General features: G+C 36.7%; 2 protein-coding genes across 8 annotated transcripts in view; one reads left to right on the plus strand and one right to left on the minus strand.

Moving 5' to 3' along the window:
- CMSS1 (cms1 ribosomal small subunit homolog) overlaps positions 1 to 20,525 on the plus strand; it is a 381,638-nt gene that overhangs the window by 92,905 nt on the left and 268,208 nt on the right. Inside the window, exon 2 of one of the 5 annotated variants that reach the window (XM_045036812.1) lies at positions 3,113 to 3,249. The exons of the other annotated variants lie outside the window; for them this stretch is intronic. Coding sequence (XP_044892747.1) covers positions 3,132 to 3,249 — 118 coding nt within the window. The 5' untranslated portion in view covers positions 3,113 to 3,131. The remainder of the gene's footprint in view (positions 1 to 3,112; positions 3,250 to 20,525) is intronic. 5 annotated transcript variants of the gene reach the window in all.
- FILIP1L (filamin A interacting protein 1 like) overlaps positions 1 to 20,525 on the minus strand; it is a 303,314-nt gene that overhangs the window by 86,892 nt on the left and 195,897 nt on the right. For all 3 annotated transcript variants that reach the window (XM_003991577.6, XM_045036807.1, XM_045036808.1), the window contains exon 4: positions 18,791 to 18,969. In XM_003991577.6, the coding sequence (XP_003991626.5) occupies positions 18,791 to 18,969 (179 nt within the window). The remainder of the gene's footprint in view (positions 1 to 18,790; positions 18,970 to 20,525) is intronic.

A 20,525-nucleotide genomic window follows, 5' to 3' on the forward strand; every position in this document is an offset into this window, starting at 1 on the left:
TCTTTCTTTGTATTGTTTTTGTTTAGAATGTACAAAATAGAATCTACTGTCTCTACAAAGAAAGGATTCATGTTGTGTTGTGGGTGTGTGTGATCGTTCTCTTAATGAGTTCTTTGTTTTAGGTGTTTAATTAAAAATCTGTGTGGGATTACTCTGACCCCACTTCCTTTTCCTTAATAATTTACCGAGTAGCCATTATATGCTTTTTTTTTTTTTTTCTCATTTGAGGGACTGTTACTCAGTGTTTTGTACCTGTGAGTGCTGGGAGGGTATTACAAAGAGGTGCTTACCTGAAATGTTAAGAACCGAATGTTCTATTGCAGCATTTCTCAAACAATTAGATAGTTAAAATGTCATAATTTAGGGACTGGAATTGAGGCTGTGGGTAAGACAAATGCTGAGAACCACCTTTCAAGTTCTGGTCTCTTATTAAAATTTTCTTGTGTGCTTCAGTGTCAGAGAATGGAACTGAGGTAATCTGAGCTAGGATTTGGTGGTGCTACCAACAAAGTAAACTGAGTTTTGATGTGTGTTGTGTTTCATGTATTCAAGGAAGAGTGATGTGGAATCCTTGGGGCAGGAGGGAGGAACTGGGAATAGGGAGAGTCATGGTATCCCAAAGGTTTTAGAGCCACTCCCTTGTACCTCAGTTATTTGTTATGAATTTACTCCAAAGGGTAACAGTAAATAATGAAAAGTTAAATTTTGGAGCAGAAATACCCTTTCATGACAGGGGCAAGATTTCTTTTAGGTAAAGCAGAAACTCTTTAAAAACTGTCTAACAGGCCTAGAGAATGGGTGGATTCACTTGAAGAGTCTTCTTTGCATAAAGAAGTAATACTATCACTAAGAATAGGGTGTCAAAAAAAGACCTTTGCCTCCATGTGTTGTATGCCTTTCATCTGCATGGATTGAAAAGTCCATAACACTGTAAATTTTAGTTAGCTCTTATAATAACTTATAGCTGCTATCAGTTCTGCTTAATTTGAATAACTCTGACTTGTATTTTGCCACAATTTGATTATATTTGCATCCCACTGACTATTGAATTCTCAAATTGCTTGAAAGTAGGGGATGAGAGTCAGTGGTCTACAAGTTTAACACTTCAGTGAGCCCTTCACAGTCAGAGTTCATTTATCTTTATCAACAAAGAGCTGTCCTCATCTGACCGGAATGGATGAGAAATTTCAGTTCTTGGGGCAAGAAGAGTATTTAGAGCCGAAATTTCAATTAGAAATAAGGTTGACTAGTTAACAGTTAAGGGCTTCATTTTGGGGTCAGGTTACCCTCTTTGCTCTTTCAGGTGTTGGACATTCTTAGTTATTCAGAACTCATGGAGTTCTTACATAGAGTTGGTTTACATATAATTTCTACTCTTTGACTCATATGAACCTAAATCTTCTCTAAAAACCTGTATGGATTTCAGAGGCTTAGAGAGGATTAAAAAGCTATAAAATTTTAAATAACTTCATCCAGTGAGCATGTTTACCTAAATGTGTCATCAAACTTCTCAGTTTTCTGGTTAGAAAACCGGTTTGGGACAGGCTGACTCACACTGTGGACTGATAGAATGCAAACACATTCAGAATTCTCCTGGCGAGACTAATGCAACAAAAACAGAGTTCTGTGAGCTTTTAGAGGTGAAGTGTTTCATTTCTCTAATAAATCTTCCTATCACTGAGAGCTTTCAAAATAAACACATGTCTTCACAGTTGTTAGGTACTGTGAGGTGGCATAGGCCTACTACTATATCCAATACCCTGTGCCACTGTCAGTTTACTTTGAACTTTGGTCTTCTTCCCTAATTTGTCTATTTACTTTTTTATTGAAGTATAATTAACATACAATGTTATATTAGTTTCAGGTGTACAACATAGTGTTTTAACTTTTGTATACATTGCAAAATGGTAACTTTAATAAATTTAGTTACCGCCCATCACAGTACAAAGTTAATACAATATTATTGGCCATATTCCTTCATGCTGTATATTACATATGCATTATGTACTTACTTTATAACTGGGAGTTCATACTTCTTGATCCCCGTCATCCATTTACCCTCCAATCCTTGACCATCAGTCTGTTCTCTATATCTATGACTCTGTGTTTTGTTTTGTTTGTTTCGTGTTTTGCATTCCACGTGTAAATGGACTCAAGTGGTATTGGTCTTTCTCTGTCTGACTTACTTCACTTAGCATAATACCCTCAAGGTCCATCCATGTCGTCACAAATGGCACCCCTTGCAACTCTTAAAGGAGATAATTGTTAAAGATAATCTGGGAAATATTGGTAATTAGCCCTTGGGTTGATAAAGGTAATGCTCTACAATTCTAGATATTATCCCCATATGTAAATAAACATTTTATTGGGTTTGCATTTCACTTTTGATCCTTAGATCTCAAATTCTTTGCCCAAATAGTTATTCACATTCTTTTCAATTAGCCCTTGTGCAAGGAAGGTAGATAGCAAGAATATTTCTGCCCATTTTGAAGATTAAAACATCAGTACAGAACTCAAGCTATTTTTTTTTTATCAATTTGCTCAGTACATTTGAAGGCAAATTCCAAAAATGTCCAAAGAGAGTGATATTCTCTAAGACTATGATACTCTGACAGTAAAGTTTGCTGAGTAGCTCTTTTCAAGGACAAAGGGATGGAGATTGGAATGTCTTGGCAGAGTTGAGAGTACAGTCAAAATAAATAGACACTCCTGTTCCTTTCTCTTTTCCAGTTAGTTATATCTCATTGCCATTTGTTCACATGTTGCTGTAATTAACTAATTTTAGGCCAGGCAAAAGAGATTAGGTAGCATATTGCACACCCACACCTCCTTTTCTGGGATTTAGGATGGAATGAGTTTTTCCATTTACTCTAGCCAAATGAACACATATTGTACAATCCCATTTTGCTATGAAGTAAGTCTTTATCAGGAAATTGTACTTCTGTAGGTCTTATCCCCTATGGTGTTTTGCTTATAATAGTAGTTTTCTGGTTATTGTTGTTATTGCTATTATTTATTATTATTATTATTATTATTATTATTATTATTATTATGCTTTTTCCAAATTTGACTCCAGACACACACCTAACACACTGCTTTGTGTATGGTATAGGTGCTCTGACAAATTCCCAATGGCAAGTTGTGATCTTTCTGCACAACACATTTCTCTTGGGCTCAAGATAAAGAGGAAGCCTGGGGTAGTGGCACACAGTCTGCACAGTCTAGCCCTAACCTACTCATCCTCGACAGGTACTTAATTCCACAAACTTGTCTTTTCATTCCTTTGTACTTATGGGTGCAATTTTCTGCCTGGAATAAACTTTCCCCTCTTCTCTGCCTGTTAAGAGTGTTACTCAGCCATCAAGCTAAAGCCTCCCTAGGGCTGGGATGCCTTCCCATTCCCTCCATGAAGAACTAATCAATCCATCTATGGGATCTGTGAGCACTCTGTGTATGCTTCAGTTGCAGCCACATTTAATTGCCTCGTGCTACTACTGTTTTCTACTGGGGCCTCAAAGACATGATCTGCATGTTATTCTTCCCGCCCCCCCCCCCCCCCCACCGTTCTAAGTGTCATGCATAGTGTTAGGTTAAATGGATGTTAGTGAGTGAATGAATGGATGACAGATAACACCTTTTTTCTTTTTTCTCATATAGAACAAAAATACTCTTTCTCCCCCCCCCCCCCCGACAGATAATCATTTGCCTTTGATCATTTCCCCTTGGGATATACCCAGATGCCTATTTCTAAGTCCCTATCCTTTGGTTCCTGAGTATGAGCTGGCATTAAAGGATCTTTCTTTATAAAGTTTTAAGAAATTAGCTAACCTATATCTCATGAGAAACATCCATTATCATTAATAGTTTTATCTTTCTTATGGCTGAACAAACTGAAAGGATACAACTTGACAGAGATTGTGTTGAATCTCTAGATCAATTTGGCAGATATTATTACCATTTGTACAATATTAAGTGTTTTGATCCATAAACATGGGATGTCTTGCCATTTATTAGGTCTTCTTTAATTTCTGTCAACGTTGTTTTGTAGGTTCCAAAGTGCAAGTCTTAAGCTTCTTTTGTTTAATTTATTCCCAACTGTTTTTTTTCTTTTTGCTGCTATTATAAATGGAATTGTTTTCTTTTTTTTTTTTTAATTTTTTTATTTATTTTTGAGGGAGAGAGAGAGAGTGCAAGCTGGGGAGGGGCAGAGAGAGAGAGGGAGACACAGAATCTGAAGCAGGCTCCAGGCTCTGAGCTGTCAGCACAGAGCTCAATGCAGGGCTTGAACTCAGGAACCATGAGATCATGACCTAAGCTGAATTCGGACGCTTAACCGACTGAGCCACCCAGGCACCCCAGTGGAATTGTTTTCTTAATTTAATTTTTTGTTTGCTCATTGCTACTGTATAGAAATACCAATGATTTTGGTATATTGATCTTGTATACTGCAGCTATACTGAGCTTATTTATTAGTTTTAGTAGTTTCTTAGGATCCAGTTATTATCATTAGTATTATCATTGTATTAGTTTAATTTCCAAAGCAAAAGATATGTGGAGATTGTTTATCTTTCCTAAAAGGCAAAGCATTAATTTTATTTTGTAGGATTGTACGTTAGCTATTTTATCTGTGCCTGGATCAAAGTTTTGTGATGATTTCATGTGCTACTTTAAATATTTATATCTTCTATCTTAATTTGGTATTTTGAAGACAAACTTTATTTCATCTATTAACTACATTAGCGTATCAAAATTACTATCTGTTGAGATCTATAGTCTTACTATAAAATTTAGAGTAGTTTAAAAAAGAAAAAAGTTATCTAAATAATTTTCTCTGTAAGAAGAAAGTGTCCGTAGATGGACAGTAACTGGCAGGTTCATAATAATATACCTTTTATTTTGCTTTATTTCTGATTCTCTAGAAAATATCTGGTGGCAATATGGAGTTCATGGATGATGTCTTGTTCACCTCAATGGCAGTACCCTGTCCAAAATAAGCATCATCCCTTGTTTGGGGAAACATAAAGAAAGCATATGTCCTCTTTGCTTTTAGAATTGTGCTACTTTGATTCCTCAGGGGTCATTTTGTTCACTTCATCAAGCGACTGCTGCAGATAAGTATAAATTTCATTTGAACTGCAGGAACTGCTGCTCTTGGATCAAATCCCTGCTTCTGCTTTTACAGCCCTGTTCTGCTAAGAGATCTGCAGGCCTCTGAGGAAGGTGCTAACAAGTACATGGGTGGGATCTATAAACCTGACTCTGGAAGTGTCTCAGTGCTGTCCGCCTCCTCCCATCGCCACTACAGTCACTACAGTCTTCTGTGATGTCTTCAGGGTCTGCATAAAGACTTCCTTCCTTGCGGGTTTTCGTTCCTCATTATGCAAAGAGCAAAAAACATAAAGTTACCAATGGCTAACTTATTTCTGAAAGAAATTGGAATTAAGAGTCATCTGAAGTCATTGAGAGCCAATTCCCTGAACAATGTTTAATAGTTTAAAAAAAAATATATATATATATATATTTATATATATAAAATATATATATATATATAATCTAAAGCCTATAAATGGGGCCTGGCTAAATGAACTGCATCTATAAAATGAAATAATATGCAGCCACTTAAAAAAAAGGTAGAAAGAATATAGTATGGTCTCTTTCATGAATTGCTGATGTAGGCTTACAATGATTTTTTTAGAAAAATGCACAGGAAGCTGTTAACTGTGGATTACTTTGGGGAGTAGGAAGTGAAATGAAAGGAAAGTTTTAATTTTCATTTTATACTTTTCTGTTCATTTAAATTTTCTGTTTTCAAGTGTTATTATTTGTTCACTTATTTTTTTTTAGTTATTTCAAACACTTATATAAAAGTAGAGATCATAGGATAATAAACCCCCATGTGTTCCTCATGCAGCTTCAATAATTATCAACTCTTAGCCAGTCTTGTTTCTTCTGTACCACCCTGCTGAAGGGTAGCAGAATATACCACTCCAAAATATTGCCTCTTTGGCATAAGGATTATTTTGAGTTAATTATTTTGAGAAACAGCAGATGCAGAAGTTCTGAAAATAAGAGTAGAGTTAACCTTTTGTATGAGAAATTTACATTTATGGAGGAACTCTATTTGTAAGGGTATCTCCCTCTCAGTACCAGCAAGAGAAGGATGAGTAAATCACAAGAGAATCTTATCAGTGGAGAAGGCTCCAACTTCTGGTAACTTCCCATAACTAGCTGCCCCTCCCCCATCCCACCTGTCTTTCTTTTTTAGCTGATGATGGTATTTAAGGTGCTAGCTTAAGTCCTCTTGCAGAGTTACTCATTTTCCCTGGGTATTTCCCATATATATACATGAGGTATACATGTTAATAAACTTCAGTTTTGTTTTTCTCTTTTTAATCTATCTTTCATTACAGGGGTCTCAGCCAAGAACGCAGAAGGATAGAGGGGAAATTACTTTTTCCTCCCCTTCACTATGCTCCCCACTGCATACACTTTTCTGAAGCAAATTCCAAACATTCTATCATTTCTTTTAAAAATATTTTCAAACTGTATTTCTGAAAGATAAGGATTTTTTAAAATATACATCACAACACCATTAATACATATTAGAAATAATTCCTTCATATTGTGAAATATTACAGTGTTCACATTTTCCTGTTTTTCTCCACCCCTTTCTATAGTGTCTTCAAATCAAGATTCAAATAAGATCTTGCATTGCACTTTATGGAAATGCCTAAATTTCTTTTAACTTAGAAATTTCCCCTTGGTATTTTACCCTTGCACATTATTCACATTATTTATTAATGGAACTAGGTCACTTCTTACATGGAATTCTCACAGTATTGATTTTGCTGGTTACACCCCTGTGTTGTCATTTTATTGTGTTGTTTTTTTTAATATATATATTTACATACATTTGTATATATATATTTGATTTTGAAGAAATTTAATGTTTCTGTATTCATTCAGCAATGTAGAAAAGGTGGAAGGAAGTTCATATCTTTGGATCAATAAAAAAACATTTAGAAGCACAAAGAAGAATAATATTTCTATTCTTGCCATCAAAGAGTAAGGGACTTTTAGGGAGAGGTCTCCACTAAAACCAACAGCTCCTTTGAAGTCCCTATAGCTGCTACTACCAATCACAGTGCTCATGTTAGTGACTATGCTTGAAGAGAGTTATACATTTACTTATCCTGTAAATACCAACTGGGCATTCTCTGTGAGGTGCTAGGGCTACAGAGATAAAACAAGGTGTGTCTGCTCTTGTGGAGCTTACATACAAGTGTGTGAGTGTGGAAGAGAAGTGGGGAAGAGAAGACAAACAAGAAGCCATGATAAACAGGCTTGTTCATCTCGTCTGCACTTCCTAGTATTGTGTCCAGTGCTTATCCTCTTACTCAGTACACATCTTCTGTTACAGGGTCCAAAGAATATCTGTCCTCTTTGCTCGTCACACATAGCCTGTTCTTCAGAGCTGGACTTCACCAGTCTGGCTTCTCCATTTCTGGATCAGCTGTGTTGTAGGGCCTGTTTCCTCTTTACTGGTGATACTGAAATGATTATTCTGACTAGATGGACTTGCCCCTCACAGGTTTTCAAAATCTCCACCATTCCCTATCGCAAAGGTCCAGCCTGCTCCTCTCATTTACCTTACCCTGCTGGCCCCTGAAGGCATTTGAGGTTGAAGGCTGCCCCTGCCTTGCCCTTTTATGTTTCAGATATATTTTAGATGAAAATAATTATTAGTGAATGTAGCATCTATAAGGAAGTCTGAATGGGCTACCATCAATTTAATAAAAGCAGAATTTGAGCATTATTTCTGAAATATTTTGGAGTAAGGATTCATCTGAATTATCTGTTTGTATGTTTGTACTTCCCTCACATCCTCATCTTTGATATATATCTGAAGCACAAAGAAACTTACCAACTTTTTTTGGATCCTTTGCATGGTTTGGTGGGTTATGAGGACTAAGCCATGGTGCAAGAAAAGTTTGTTATGAAACCACAAATCTCCTTGGATTCCTGAGGTTTCTTTCTGGAGCTGAAAGTGGGAACTAAGAGACTGTGCTGCATGTTTCCCTAACAAACACAATAAAATCTGTCTGAAAAAATACAGGCCTATTTAAAGGAGACAGGGAAGCATGTTTCAGGATTAAACTCTTCCAGTTTAGAATTCAGTTCCTGCCATCCAGAGGTTTTTTGGGATGAAGTTTTATCTGATTTGTTCTGCTTTGTTATTATTGAGGCATGACTCACTTAGAATTCAACACACATGAACATTAAGGAGTGATTTTTTTTCTTCTAACATTTTTGTTACTCTGTGCCTCTTACTTTGTTTATTGATAAAAATTTTAGCCTTCAAAGTAGTGGTGAGAATAAGCCACTGAATTCTTCTGCATGAAGAAGCCACGGGAGTTCTCCATCTGTGTCTCCGCAAATAAACACATAAAAAGACCATTCATTTAATCTAAATCTGTCCTAACAGCTCAGTGCAATCATGTTTGAGAGTATGGCTATAGAACAACTGGTATGTTCTTGAGGAGATGTTTAGCTTGAGTTTTGATTAGTCAACAAATCTATTTAGAAAAGGAGTAATTTGACATAAAGCAAGTGACAGATGTGCTCCACAGGGAAATGTTTGTTTTCTTTTTAATTACCATTTATATTGAGTCCTCACTGTTGACACCACTGGTAAATAATTTTGAGATCTCTGATATCTTTGAAGGATATGTTCACTAACTAGTGTTGTGGCAGCCACATGTGATTCTCTTTTTCCTGTATTTTTCCTTTAGTATATGTATTCCAGTGTTTATTATGGCATCACATGCCTTGAATGTCATTGTTACTCAAAACAAAACCAAAAAAATGCATGATGTAAAGTGACAAAAGTGTAAATTGGAAATTACTTATTTTTAAGAAAACACATACTCATCCTCCTAAATCCTGCTAACGTGTTTGTTCTGAAACATCTTCCGAAGATATACAAATTACCAGTTCTCCAGTCATCTCAGATATTTTAAGCTGCTACTGGGAAATTCATTGAAATAGATGGGAAAATTCTGTGGGCATAAATGTATGTGCACGATAAATAGGAAACGTAAGGAAGTGAGAATTGACAAGTAGAAATTGAGTTAGATTAGAAAAATTGGTTTGAAATTCTCACACACTCCAAATCAACTGAATTTTTAGAGGCAGAATTTGACAAAGTGAATTTTAGATTCTGCGGTGTTAAACAAATCAAAATTGTCAGGACCATATAAGGCACGTGCTATAAGTGTAATAAACTATTGTTGAGTCTGTCATGTGGTGAGAAAGGTGAGCTAGCATCCTGGGTTTGGACTCTAATTGGTATGGGATTGTATGGAGAGAGGAGGGTTCAGACCTTTTAGAGAAGAAACAGAAGCAGTTTTTGGAAGATCAATGATGCTAGGCCATCAGAATCTGAATTTGATAGGGAAGAGGAAATATAGTGAAATTACATTGACAACAGCAAAATACTCTTTCAAGAAAATGTTAGGATTATGTTTTTAATGATATGTTAGATTTTTTTTTCTTCAGAAATAACACATCTCTAAAATAAAAGCCCAACCCAAGTCAGTGGGAAAGTCTGAATCATGTTACTAACATCCACTTTACTTTACTTTACTTTACTTTTACTTTACTTTACATTTACTTTACTTTTTAACATCATATCATGTTTAAAATGAGGTCAGATTCAAGATTAGTCCCAGGCAAAATTATAAAGTAAGAAATGGGTACTTTCCTTCATTGCTAGTAATAGTATAAATAATCTATTTGTAGAGCACAAATTAGCTACAGTTTTTAAAATCCTTAAACAGTTCATAACTTTTGACCCACATCTAAGGATTTATTATTCTAAAGCTACAATTACGAAGGTGTAAGAATTAATTGGAGTATGAGGCTGCTCATCATCATAGTGTTGCTTATATTAGTGAAAAAGTGGAAGGGATCTAAATGCCCACAATAGGGAATTTGTTAAATAAATTATATCTGTATGATACATTAGAATTCATACTCTTTTTTTTTTTTTTCAACGTTTATTTATTTTTGGGACAGAGAGAGACGGAGCATGAACGGGGGAGGGTCAGAGAGAGAGGGAGACACAGAATCGGAAACAGGCTCCAGGCTCTGAGCCATCAGCCCAGAGCCCGACGCGGGGCTCGAACTCACGGGACCACGAGATCGCGACCTGGCTGAAGTCGGGCGCCTACCGACTGCGCCACCCAGGCGCCCCTAGAATTCATACTTTTAAAAATTATGGTATAGAGGAGGAGTTGGTGATTTAGGAGAATGTTCATGATGTTTTTCTGAGTGAATAGAAATAGGATACAAAAACTATACAAAGTACAAATTGAGAAAGTTAAAATCCCCTTTTAGGATCATTTCTTTCACCTCTCCATGCTCTGGACCCTACAGGAGGAACAAAACAAAACAAATGTAGGCCCCCTAGTGTGATAGTGGAAATATCTGATTTTTCACAATCATTTTAGGCCAAAAGATGTGATTAGTGTGGAGATCTTATGACATTGGCAGACCAGAGGAGCCATGGAATCTTTTAGTGCACTTAAAAACTGCCATGTTGTATGATTCTTAATTTTGCATACATGGTAGGCTGTGCTTTTTATAATACTGTTGCATTAATGTTTCTGTTTTTTCTAAGTAAAATGATTTCCAAAAGGGGGAAATAGGTCTCCATGGTTTAAAAGAAAAAAAAAAAAATCATTGAGCACTATAGTGTTACATTGTTAGATCATTAGGACGTTTAGCAATACCCCTACTCTGAAGGAAATAAGATATAACCAGCCCTAGAGAATGATCCTCCTTTGTGCCTTCTTTATATTCTCTGTTGTCATCATACCTGCAACACATTGCACTTGTTTTTATATCTGTCTCTCCTATACTGAAGGGTATGCCCCCTTGAAAGCTCCTGTTCATCATCACATCCTTACCACCCAGTACAGGGTCTAATTAAATGCCTTCCTGGCAATCCAAAAAATGCCCAGTGTGGCACTGAGTATATAAATAAAATACTTTAAAGAAAGGCAAATCTGAAGAAAGATGCTAATGCTTACTGAGTGCTTCCTGTGTGTTAGACACCATACTTAACACTTTATATGCATTTTATAGTTTAGCAATTGCAAGAACCTCTGAGATCCGTATCATTTTTCAATGGATGGTGAAACTGAGATTAAATAAGTACTTTGTTCAAGGTCAAATAGCTAGTGAGAAGATGGGACCATGGCTCAGATTTGTTATCCTAGCTCCAGAGTCTATATTTTTTTAACTCCTAATACCTTTTTTGTGCAGTGATGTTTACTTCTAATTTACTCATCATTTATGCCAGGCATCTGCATCCTCATAGCTGGCCCAAACTCTTTGGCTTTATCCTCTCATGAGAGAATAATAAATACACTTGCCTGGAAAATTTACCTGCAAGTTGCAAATTCAAGATACAGTTTCATTCTAATGTTCCACCTTACTTTCCATTTATGAGGCAAAACTTCTATTTTGACATGGTGTAATGACTCTTCTTTCTCTTTGTATTTTATAGTCAGATGAAACAGAAGTTTAAGGTTGCCACATTCAGTCTTTGGCTTCCTGTTCTAAAGGGCTCTTAAACTAGTAACTGTAAGCCAGGGGGATGTGTTTATCCAGTGCTTACTGTAAGTCCTCCATTCTCCTAGGGCTGTGCTGGCTGTTAGATAATTATAGTCCTTAGTATTCTTTTTGTCTGACCTTCCATATTGTTGCAACAGTAATGTCAGTACCACAGAATGAACCCTTGAATCTTCTTTGAATCATTTACAGATTATTTGCGAGTGTCTTGTCTTTTGAACTATGTTATTATTATGTCTTAAATTTCTTCTGGACCTCCCACAACACCAACCATAAAACTCGAGTATATAGTAATGATTCTAGGGAGAACAGCACCAAATATGTTATCAGGAGAGCTAGCTTCTGGTCTGGCACTACTACTATTTAGCAACAAGATTTTGTGCTTTCTTAGCTAGGACTCGATGGGCCTCACTTTTCTCAATTCAAAAATCAGAAGGTTGGTCTTGATAAGTCTTTTCTAGCTTAAATTCGGGATTCAGAGACCTTTGTAGGGTTTTTTTGCAGTTATTTGATTTGTCAATTCTTTGTAGCAGCATTCACAGGAATAGAAAGGTCATAAATTGACCTGGATTTACAAAGATGATCTAAGTTCAGTTTTGAATATGTGACATTTGAGAAGTGATAGGGTGTACCTACGTATAGATATCCTTTAAGAATGGAAATACATGGGTGGCTGGTTGGTTCAGCTGGTTGAGCATCCGACTTCAGCTCAGGTCATGATCTTACAGTTCACGGGTTTGAGCCCCACTTCAGGCTCTGTGCTGGCAACTCAGAGCCTGGAGCTTGCTTTGGATTCTGTGTCTCCCTCTCTCTCTCTGCTCCTCCCAGTTCATGCTCTGTCTCTCTTTCTCTCTGTCTCTCTTTCTCTCTGTCTCAAAAATAAATAAACATTAAAAATTTTTTTTAAAAAGAATGGAAATACAGACTTGGATTTGAAGTTGGTAGAGGTACTATCATTCTCACTGACCTCTTTCAATAGTGTGACAGTCATAGACTTAAGGTACAAAATACTTATAACAGTCACATTACCACAGATTTTTAGATCTGAAAGAGACATACATATCATATGGCCTGTCCTGTTTGTCCTATATACAAGTTGGAGAAATGGAATTTGCCCAGACTTACATAGTAGTTACAGATCTAGTCTGCAGACCAGAGTCCCCTATCTCCAGGTTCCTGGTTCATCCCTTACTGTGTTTGTTAAGTTTCTACTTTGACTGCTTTTTAACATCTGTAATATTCTTTTGTGAGTAAAATTCACTAATCATTATATGTCCAAGTACACACCCAACATTATTTGTTAAAATTTGGTGTAGCTTTCTGGGAAAGAAAAGCAATCAAAATACAGTGTCATTACTGTATCTGAATTTTGATCTCTGTAATGAAATGGTGTTATATGAAAAACACTGAATTGTGCAGTTAAAAGGTATAATTTTGTGGCATATATTGAGAGCCAAGTTATGGTATACAGTCCTAAATTGTTTTTGGTACCTTCATGAGGTAATTAATCTCGCATCCCTACCTACCCAGATCCTATGTTAGGTCTGGTGTATATGAACAGTAGGCTGATCACATTGTTGATTTTCTATAGAGTTATACCGAAATAAATGTTTGTGTCGGGTCTCCATTTTGTTCTGACAAAAGAACTGGATACCCATGACAAAGGTCAAATGGAGATCTGGCATCTGTTTCACTACTTGCAAGACATAGTCTCAAGAATATGTAATACATACAACTCCTTGCCAGAAAACTGAAAGGAAATGATTGCATTTGAGTACAATGTATTCTGCAACAATACTTTAGTGTGCATGAAATTTAAAACTGCTGGCTTTCTAAATATGATTTTTTAAAAGTAGATTTAGTTTATTTATTTTTTAAAACATACCCATTGTGTCATACTTTACGGGAGAGTCTTAAAAGGCGAGATTTAAGACCAAAGAAACTAAAAAACCTAACGGCAATGATTGCAAGATATTGAATTTTCCAGTAAAGTACTCTAGTGTAATGTGTTTGTTGGTTTCTCCTGAATGTTCTGTTTTCATGAGCATTTCATGTTATTATGTCATTTTATCATAATGGTGCCTTTTTTCCCTACCCATCATGATCTCATAGTGCCTTAGAATCATCAGTATCAAGTCGTAAAGTCTTCAATAGTGTCTCGGTTTTATACATACACAAATTAGTCAGGGTTTTATATAGGTAGAGACCACATCTACCTCCTTCACCGGGTATCTTCCACAGGACCTGGCCTGTATGTAACAGACATTTAATTAATTGTTGTTTTGGGTTTTTTTTGTTTGTTTGTTTTTGAGTGAATAAATGAATGAATGGCATGCAGCCCTAACTAGCTAACTAGTTTAATTTTTTTTAATGTATAAATTAATATACTCATGCATTTATATAGATTTGAGGAAGTATCCAAAACCTCTGAAAGGAAGATATGATGTTTTTGACAACAGCCTTTAAAAGTAGTCAAATTCAGGGACACCTGGCTGGCTCACTTGGAGGATTATGTGATTCTTGATCTTGGGGTCCTGAGTTCGAGTCCCATGTTGGGTGTAGAGATTACTTAAATAAATAAACTTTTAAAAAGTACTCAAATACCCTCAGTTAACAGGAAAGTCAATATGGCTCAGCTTTTTATTCACTTGTCTGATGCCAATCTGCAAAATAGGTCTGTCATAGTAGAGAAGGGTTGATGATGGAAATTTTTCTTTATGAAGTTCCCTCAGCCAAAGGAGAGGTAGAAGTGCTTTGTTCTTTACTAAAACCCGAACATCAAAAGACTTAGCTTAAAGTATGGTCGAGGGAGCAACCCTTGAGGCTGGGTCCCTGATGACTTTCTTTCAAAGGCCTCTCTGCCCACTGAGCCACTATTCTATCTAGTAACATTGGGCAGGACAGGAACAAGAAGTTAATTCTACCTGTAACTCCTTTCTATGTGGCTTTTGAGAAGCTACCATTTGAACTCTTACTTTATAAAGTCATAGTATCAATGCTAACCTATTTGGCCAAGATATTATGAAAAGTAATTTAAGGCTTTAAAAAAAAATCCATGGTTGAAGCCACATTTTTATACAGACTTGTCATAACAATGTTTGTTTCTCACTTTACTGGTTACTTCAAGGCCCAAAATGCAGTAATATATATAGTTAATATACATGGTTTGTTTTGTGTTCTGAAAAAGTATGCATGGTTTCAAAAAAAAGGGAAACTTTTTTTTTTCTTCACAGCCTTTCCCCCACTGAAACTGAAAAAGGAAAAAGAAATTATGCAAGCTTTTTTGAAGGTGCAGACAAATTTGGCATTTCACTTATGGGAAAATTTTGCAAAACTGTACTGACTAAAAGTGATTTTTGTTTTGGCTTTCCTGTGAAGCCATCCAGAAAGGTCAAAAATTACTGGCATTGCTTTTGTATGAAACATTTCACATAGACTCCACTTGTAATTCAGCCAAGTACATAATTCAGGTCATTGGTGACACACATATCCATACATTGGAGCTGGTCAGTGAACAGAAAGTAGTCATGAAATGTGGATATAATATTACCTTATGGATAGACCAAGTTGTACAGATTACAGCAAAGGAAACTTTGCATTAACATGCTTGGGAAAGGTTTCCTGAGTTGATCCCTGCCCCCACCCTCCCTCAGTGGGAAAGCCAGTTGTTTAGTGATTAAGACAAAGACATCACTTGGCAAACATTTTGGCCTAAACTGTGTGATATCAGTCTCCTTTAGGGTTTTCCACATAAAACAAATTCTCCAAAGAAAACACAGAAATTGAACGTAAATTTGAAATCCATTTTTATACCCTTTAAGGTCTCTTTAACTTATCTCAATCATGTATTTCTTAATTTTTATTTTATTTCTAAGTAGATATTATCCAACATTAATAAGTGCTAAACATTCACAGTGGCTTTTTTTGGAGTTTCAATCCAATAGTCCTTTATGGTTATCCTCACCCAGCTCCCTTTTTATGGGGGTTATTATATCTTTCTTTGTTTCTGTGTCCTGAGGGTCACTGATTTGGGAGTGGCTTCCATCACTTTGAGGTAGGAAGTAAACATTACGCTTTGACCCCTTAGGACAAGTTCGTCTTGCTTTTGTGAAGAGTGGCTGTGTGCTCAGCGGAAGTACTCTCACTGAAGTTAGAAGGACTCCGTAATGTTGCGCGTGTTTTGTCACTTGTCACTGGGGAATTAAACAAAGGAGTGGTATTTCACTCTTGTGTAAGCCCCTTCTCTGTGTGTATTTACCAGAAATTATTAGAGTTCTCCCACTTGCTGTTTTGTTAGGTGGGTTTCATTTAATATGTTGATGTGCATGGCCTTAAAGCAGGTATAAGTCCTGAGACCCACGGTCTCCCTGTTGGAGGCAAGGGAGCAGGGAGCACCAATGCCACAAGAGTGCCAGGATATGGGAGTTGTGTTGTTGGGTGTGCTAAGCAGGGGAAGAATTGTCTGCATATCATGTGAGTTGAAAATAGGTTTAACATTCTCATATCCAAAGAGTTCCATCTGGAAGCTGTTCCTTGGCAAACAGAAATAGGTGAATATTCTCATGTCTTCTGGAATGGCTGCTACATAGGGAATAAGAGTCACTCCAGTCACTTTTTCCTATTTTTTGGTAATGGTATATTCACTTTCATTATTCTTTAAGACAGAGAAGCTTTGTGTCTAAGGTTAAAATATATGATCTTTTAAATTCTTCCTCTTAAACCCCTTCTATATATGTAGAAATGGCATTCTTAATATACTGATTCCATGGTGTACAATTTACATTCACCTCACTGTTTTCCTTTTCCTCTAGCACATGGCCTTTATTCCCACTGAATTTTTGTTCCCATTTCTCAGTGTTGTTCTCTTTGCTCTCTTGTGGTTTAAATAATCTTCATCATCTGCCTTCCAAAATTACAGTGTTAAAACTTCTCCTAAGCCTTCCACCAGAAGATACTTGAGATACAACAGTGAATTTTAAAACCATACCTCAGACAGCCCTCCATAGTCCTACCCTAAATCTGCATCATCTTGCCTTCTCTGTTATTGTGGGAAGCCCCCTGGGCAGGAGCAAGCAGTGCCTCTATGTTCTATGGCAGACAGCACTTCAACCATGGTCAGTACATTTTCATAAAAATGAAAGATGAAAGGAAGTGTCTGTGTTCAGCAAGTTAGTGCCAAATAAGTGTGGAGGCCAAATGAGGCCACGGGTGCCAAACCACAGGGGTTCGAAATAATATTTAATATAATATTGTCTCATTGAATAACAAATCTCATATTGTAATGTCTGAGTCAAATCTTCCCTTGGTGCCAGACTTCTCCGTCCTCCTTTTATCTTTCCCTCAAGATATTTCAAGTTCATAAGGGGCAAGGTAACAAGACCCCCTTCTAGGTAGTGAGTAGGAAACAGACCTGATGAATGTGGAAAGAAGTGAATGGGTGTGAGGGCCGTGGATTCTCTGGGAATCTGACCAAGTGTCTACCATGATGTACACTGAAAAGAAATGGAAGTTTGCCATTAACCTAGCTATTGTGTAACTTCATTTACCTAGCTAAAATATGAATTGTAAGTAGTTAGATAAAGTAGCTGAGACTATTAATATTTTAGAATAGAGAGCTCATAAGTAATTATATTTTTCTGTGATTGTTAGAATACAGCATCATGAAGTACACATGGAATAACTAAAGTGAAAGGACAGTTCAGTAAAAACTTGACATTGCAAAGATTGGTTATTTCCTATCTTTGTATTATTAATATAGAGCCTTAATTGTCCTTTCCATTTCAAATGGAGGCTCATACTTTCTAAGGTGGCTCAGAACAGACGGGCAAAATGGATCAAAATAATCTGCCCTTCATATGGTTATAAAATTTTTACCAACCTATCTCCTTTTTTGCAGCCAAACTTCTCAAAATAATAGTTCACACTTTAAGCTTCTACATTCTGATGTCTTATTTATCTGTCAAAGCATTGTGATTTGGCTTCTGCCTTCACTTTATTAAAAGGGCTCATTAAGTTTTCCTGTCTTCCTGGTTGCCAATCCTGGGACATTTTCTTCTCCTTTTTTGTATTATTTGGTGCTATTTAACTGCTCATTCCCCCACTTTTGAACTATCTCCTTCACCAAAATCCTGCAACAACAAAGACCTGTGCACCATTTCTATATTTTGTACCTTGGTGAATAGCCAGGAGTGTTTCTCAAAACTCCCTATATTTCAGGGCACCTGGGTGGCTCAGTCAATTAAGTCAGACTCTTGATATCAGCTCAGGTCGTGATCTCAACGTTGTGAGATCGAGCCCCACCTGGGGCTCCATGCTGAGCACAGAGCCTGCTTGGGATTCTCTCTCTCCCTCTCTCTCTTCTTCTCCCCCACTGTGTGCACGTGCACACACTCTCCCTCTCTCTCTAAATAAATAAGTAAACATTAAAAAAAAAAACCCTCTGTATATGTCTTCCTCTGCTCTCCAGTCTCATTAGTCATTCATTAGTATTGACTATACGTCATAAATATTTCTTGTTCACACCCTGATGTCTCTAACCCAATAACCACGGGAATGTAAATCTTCCCCCAGTCTAAAGTTCTTATCTTTACTCCATATTGCCTCAATGGCTCTTTAGGAAAGCATACCTGATCAACTCATTCTTCTCACAGTTTGTTATTTATGCCTTCTTGCCAACAATATAAAACCCAACTGCTTGTGGCTAGCCTTTACTTTTCTCATCCTGAAATTACACCTTGTGCTATAGCCATGTTTCCAGAAAGCTTGAGTTCCCTCACTTTTCATACGATTTTCTTACCTCTGTGCTGTGATACTTATTTCTGCCCCTCCCTGGTCTATAGTTTCCATTCTTGTTTACATAGGACTAGACCCCTGTTACCTCCTCTGTGCAGCTTTCACAGGGCACTCCATTGCAGAATTAGGTGTCCAGCATTTATGTTTCCACAGTTTTTATCATAGCTGGTTTTTCTTGCATTATATTGAAATTATCTTTAAACATATCCCTTTCCTCACTTTAGACTGTGAGACCTTTCAGAGCAGAAGCTGTGTCCTATGCATCTTGTATTCCTGTATCCCTGGTATAAATGCCAACTCCATAGTGAGAGGTTGTAAGAGTTTGTAGAGTGGATCTTTGTCTTGTCCAAAGAGGCCTTACCTTTCACATTCCTGTTCTAGTAAGCTTATGAATTCATCACTCTTCTCCATGTATTCTTTATGTTTTCTCTTTTCTTCCTCCAACTCCAATATGGTTTGCCTGTGAGATTTTTCTGCCATTAAAAGCTGTTCCAGGATTCGTCTATGAGATTCTTTATGTTTTTCCATGACTTTGTCCAACTACAAAAAGAAAATGCATTTATAATGTGTTAACTGTAAATCCTTCATAATACTGCCATCTTTCATTCACTCTTTTAGAAATGTCTAAGTTTTGACTAATTAGTTTGGCAATGGGTTTCTGATATTTTTTGTTTGGTTTTTATCATTACTGTTGTTAACTGATACTTTTTGATGCATTTCAACACAAATGTAATCTTTTTACTGTCATAGTTTTTTGTTTTTTCTCAGACAGAATAATTGGTGCCTCTGTAGATATCAGAATAATTTACCCAAACCCATTTTCTGACACTTCCTCCTCTCTCCGGAAAAACTTTGTCAGAGGAATGATGTAAAGTAAAGAAATCCTTAGATAATGTTTGATTCTGAAGCAGCCTAGCTGCTCTCTTGCCCCAGCCCTCCCTCCCTTTAGTAGGCCTGTTGGATCCCGTGGTCCATTATTCACTGAATTTTGCTTCAAGGTGTTTACATATTTTAAGAATTCTTGTTAATCAATTCTGTGTTGGTTATGTAGTGTTAATGTGAACAGATGTTAACACCAAGTCCTCTCTGGTTTCTGTGGCCTACTTATAGCTCTGTTATAAAATGATCACCCTATGCCTGATTTATGTGTTTGTCTTCCCTACTAGACTGTGAACTCACTAAACGCAGGGCCTACGTTGAATTTTTTAAAAATTCTTAGCATCTACATCAAAAAGAATGAAATCTTTCCATTTGCAACAACATGGATAGATCTAGAAAATATAATGCTAAGCAAAATAAGTTAGTAGGAGAAAGACAAATATGGTATGATTTCACTCATGTGGAATTTTAAGAAAAAGAACAAATTTAAAAAAGAAAAAATAAAAAGAGACAAACCAAGAAACAGACTTTTAAGAGAACAAAGATAGGGTTACCAGAGGGAAGGTGGTTGGGGGGAGGGATGAGTGGAATAGGTGAAGGGGATTAGGATTACACTTGTCTTGATGAGCTCTGAGTAATATATGGAACTGTTGGGTAACTGTATTAATACACTTGAAACTAATATAGCACTGTATGTTAACTATACTGGAATTAAAATTTTTTAAAAAATTCTTAGGATCTAACAATGCCTTGCTTATAATAGGTGTAAAATGATATATGTTTAAAGATTGAAAACAAAACAAGCAAGCAAGGAATCAAAAAACAAAAAACATGAGGAGAGGAGACTGATTAAAACAGAAGTGGCTCAGGATCTTTAGCCAGTGATAAATTAAGATCCAATTAAGAATGTGGTTTGGGGGGTGCCTGGGTGGCTCAATCAATTAAGCGTCCAGCTCTGGATTTTGGCTCAGGTCATGATCCTAGGGTAGTAGGATCAAGCCCATGTCAGGCTCTGCGTTGACCATGGAGCTTGCTTTTTTTTTTTTTTTTTTTTAAATTTTTTTTTTCATCATTTATTTATTTTTGGGACAGAGAGAGACAGAGCATGAATGGGGGAGGGGCAGAGAGAGAGGGAGACACAGAATTGGAAACAGGCTCCAGGCTCTGAGCCATCAGCCCAGAGCCTGACGCGGGGCTCGAACCCACGGACCGCGAGA

The sequence above is a fragment of the Felis catus genome, chromosome C2 (genome assembly GCF_018350175.1).
Source record: "Felis catus isolate Fca126 chromosome C2, F.catus_Fca126_mat1.0, whole genome shotgun sequence".
Taxonomy (NCBI): domain Eukaryota; kingdom Metazoa; phylum Chordata; class Mammalia; order Carnivora; family Felidae; genus Felis; species Felis catus.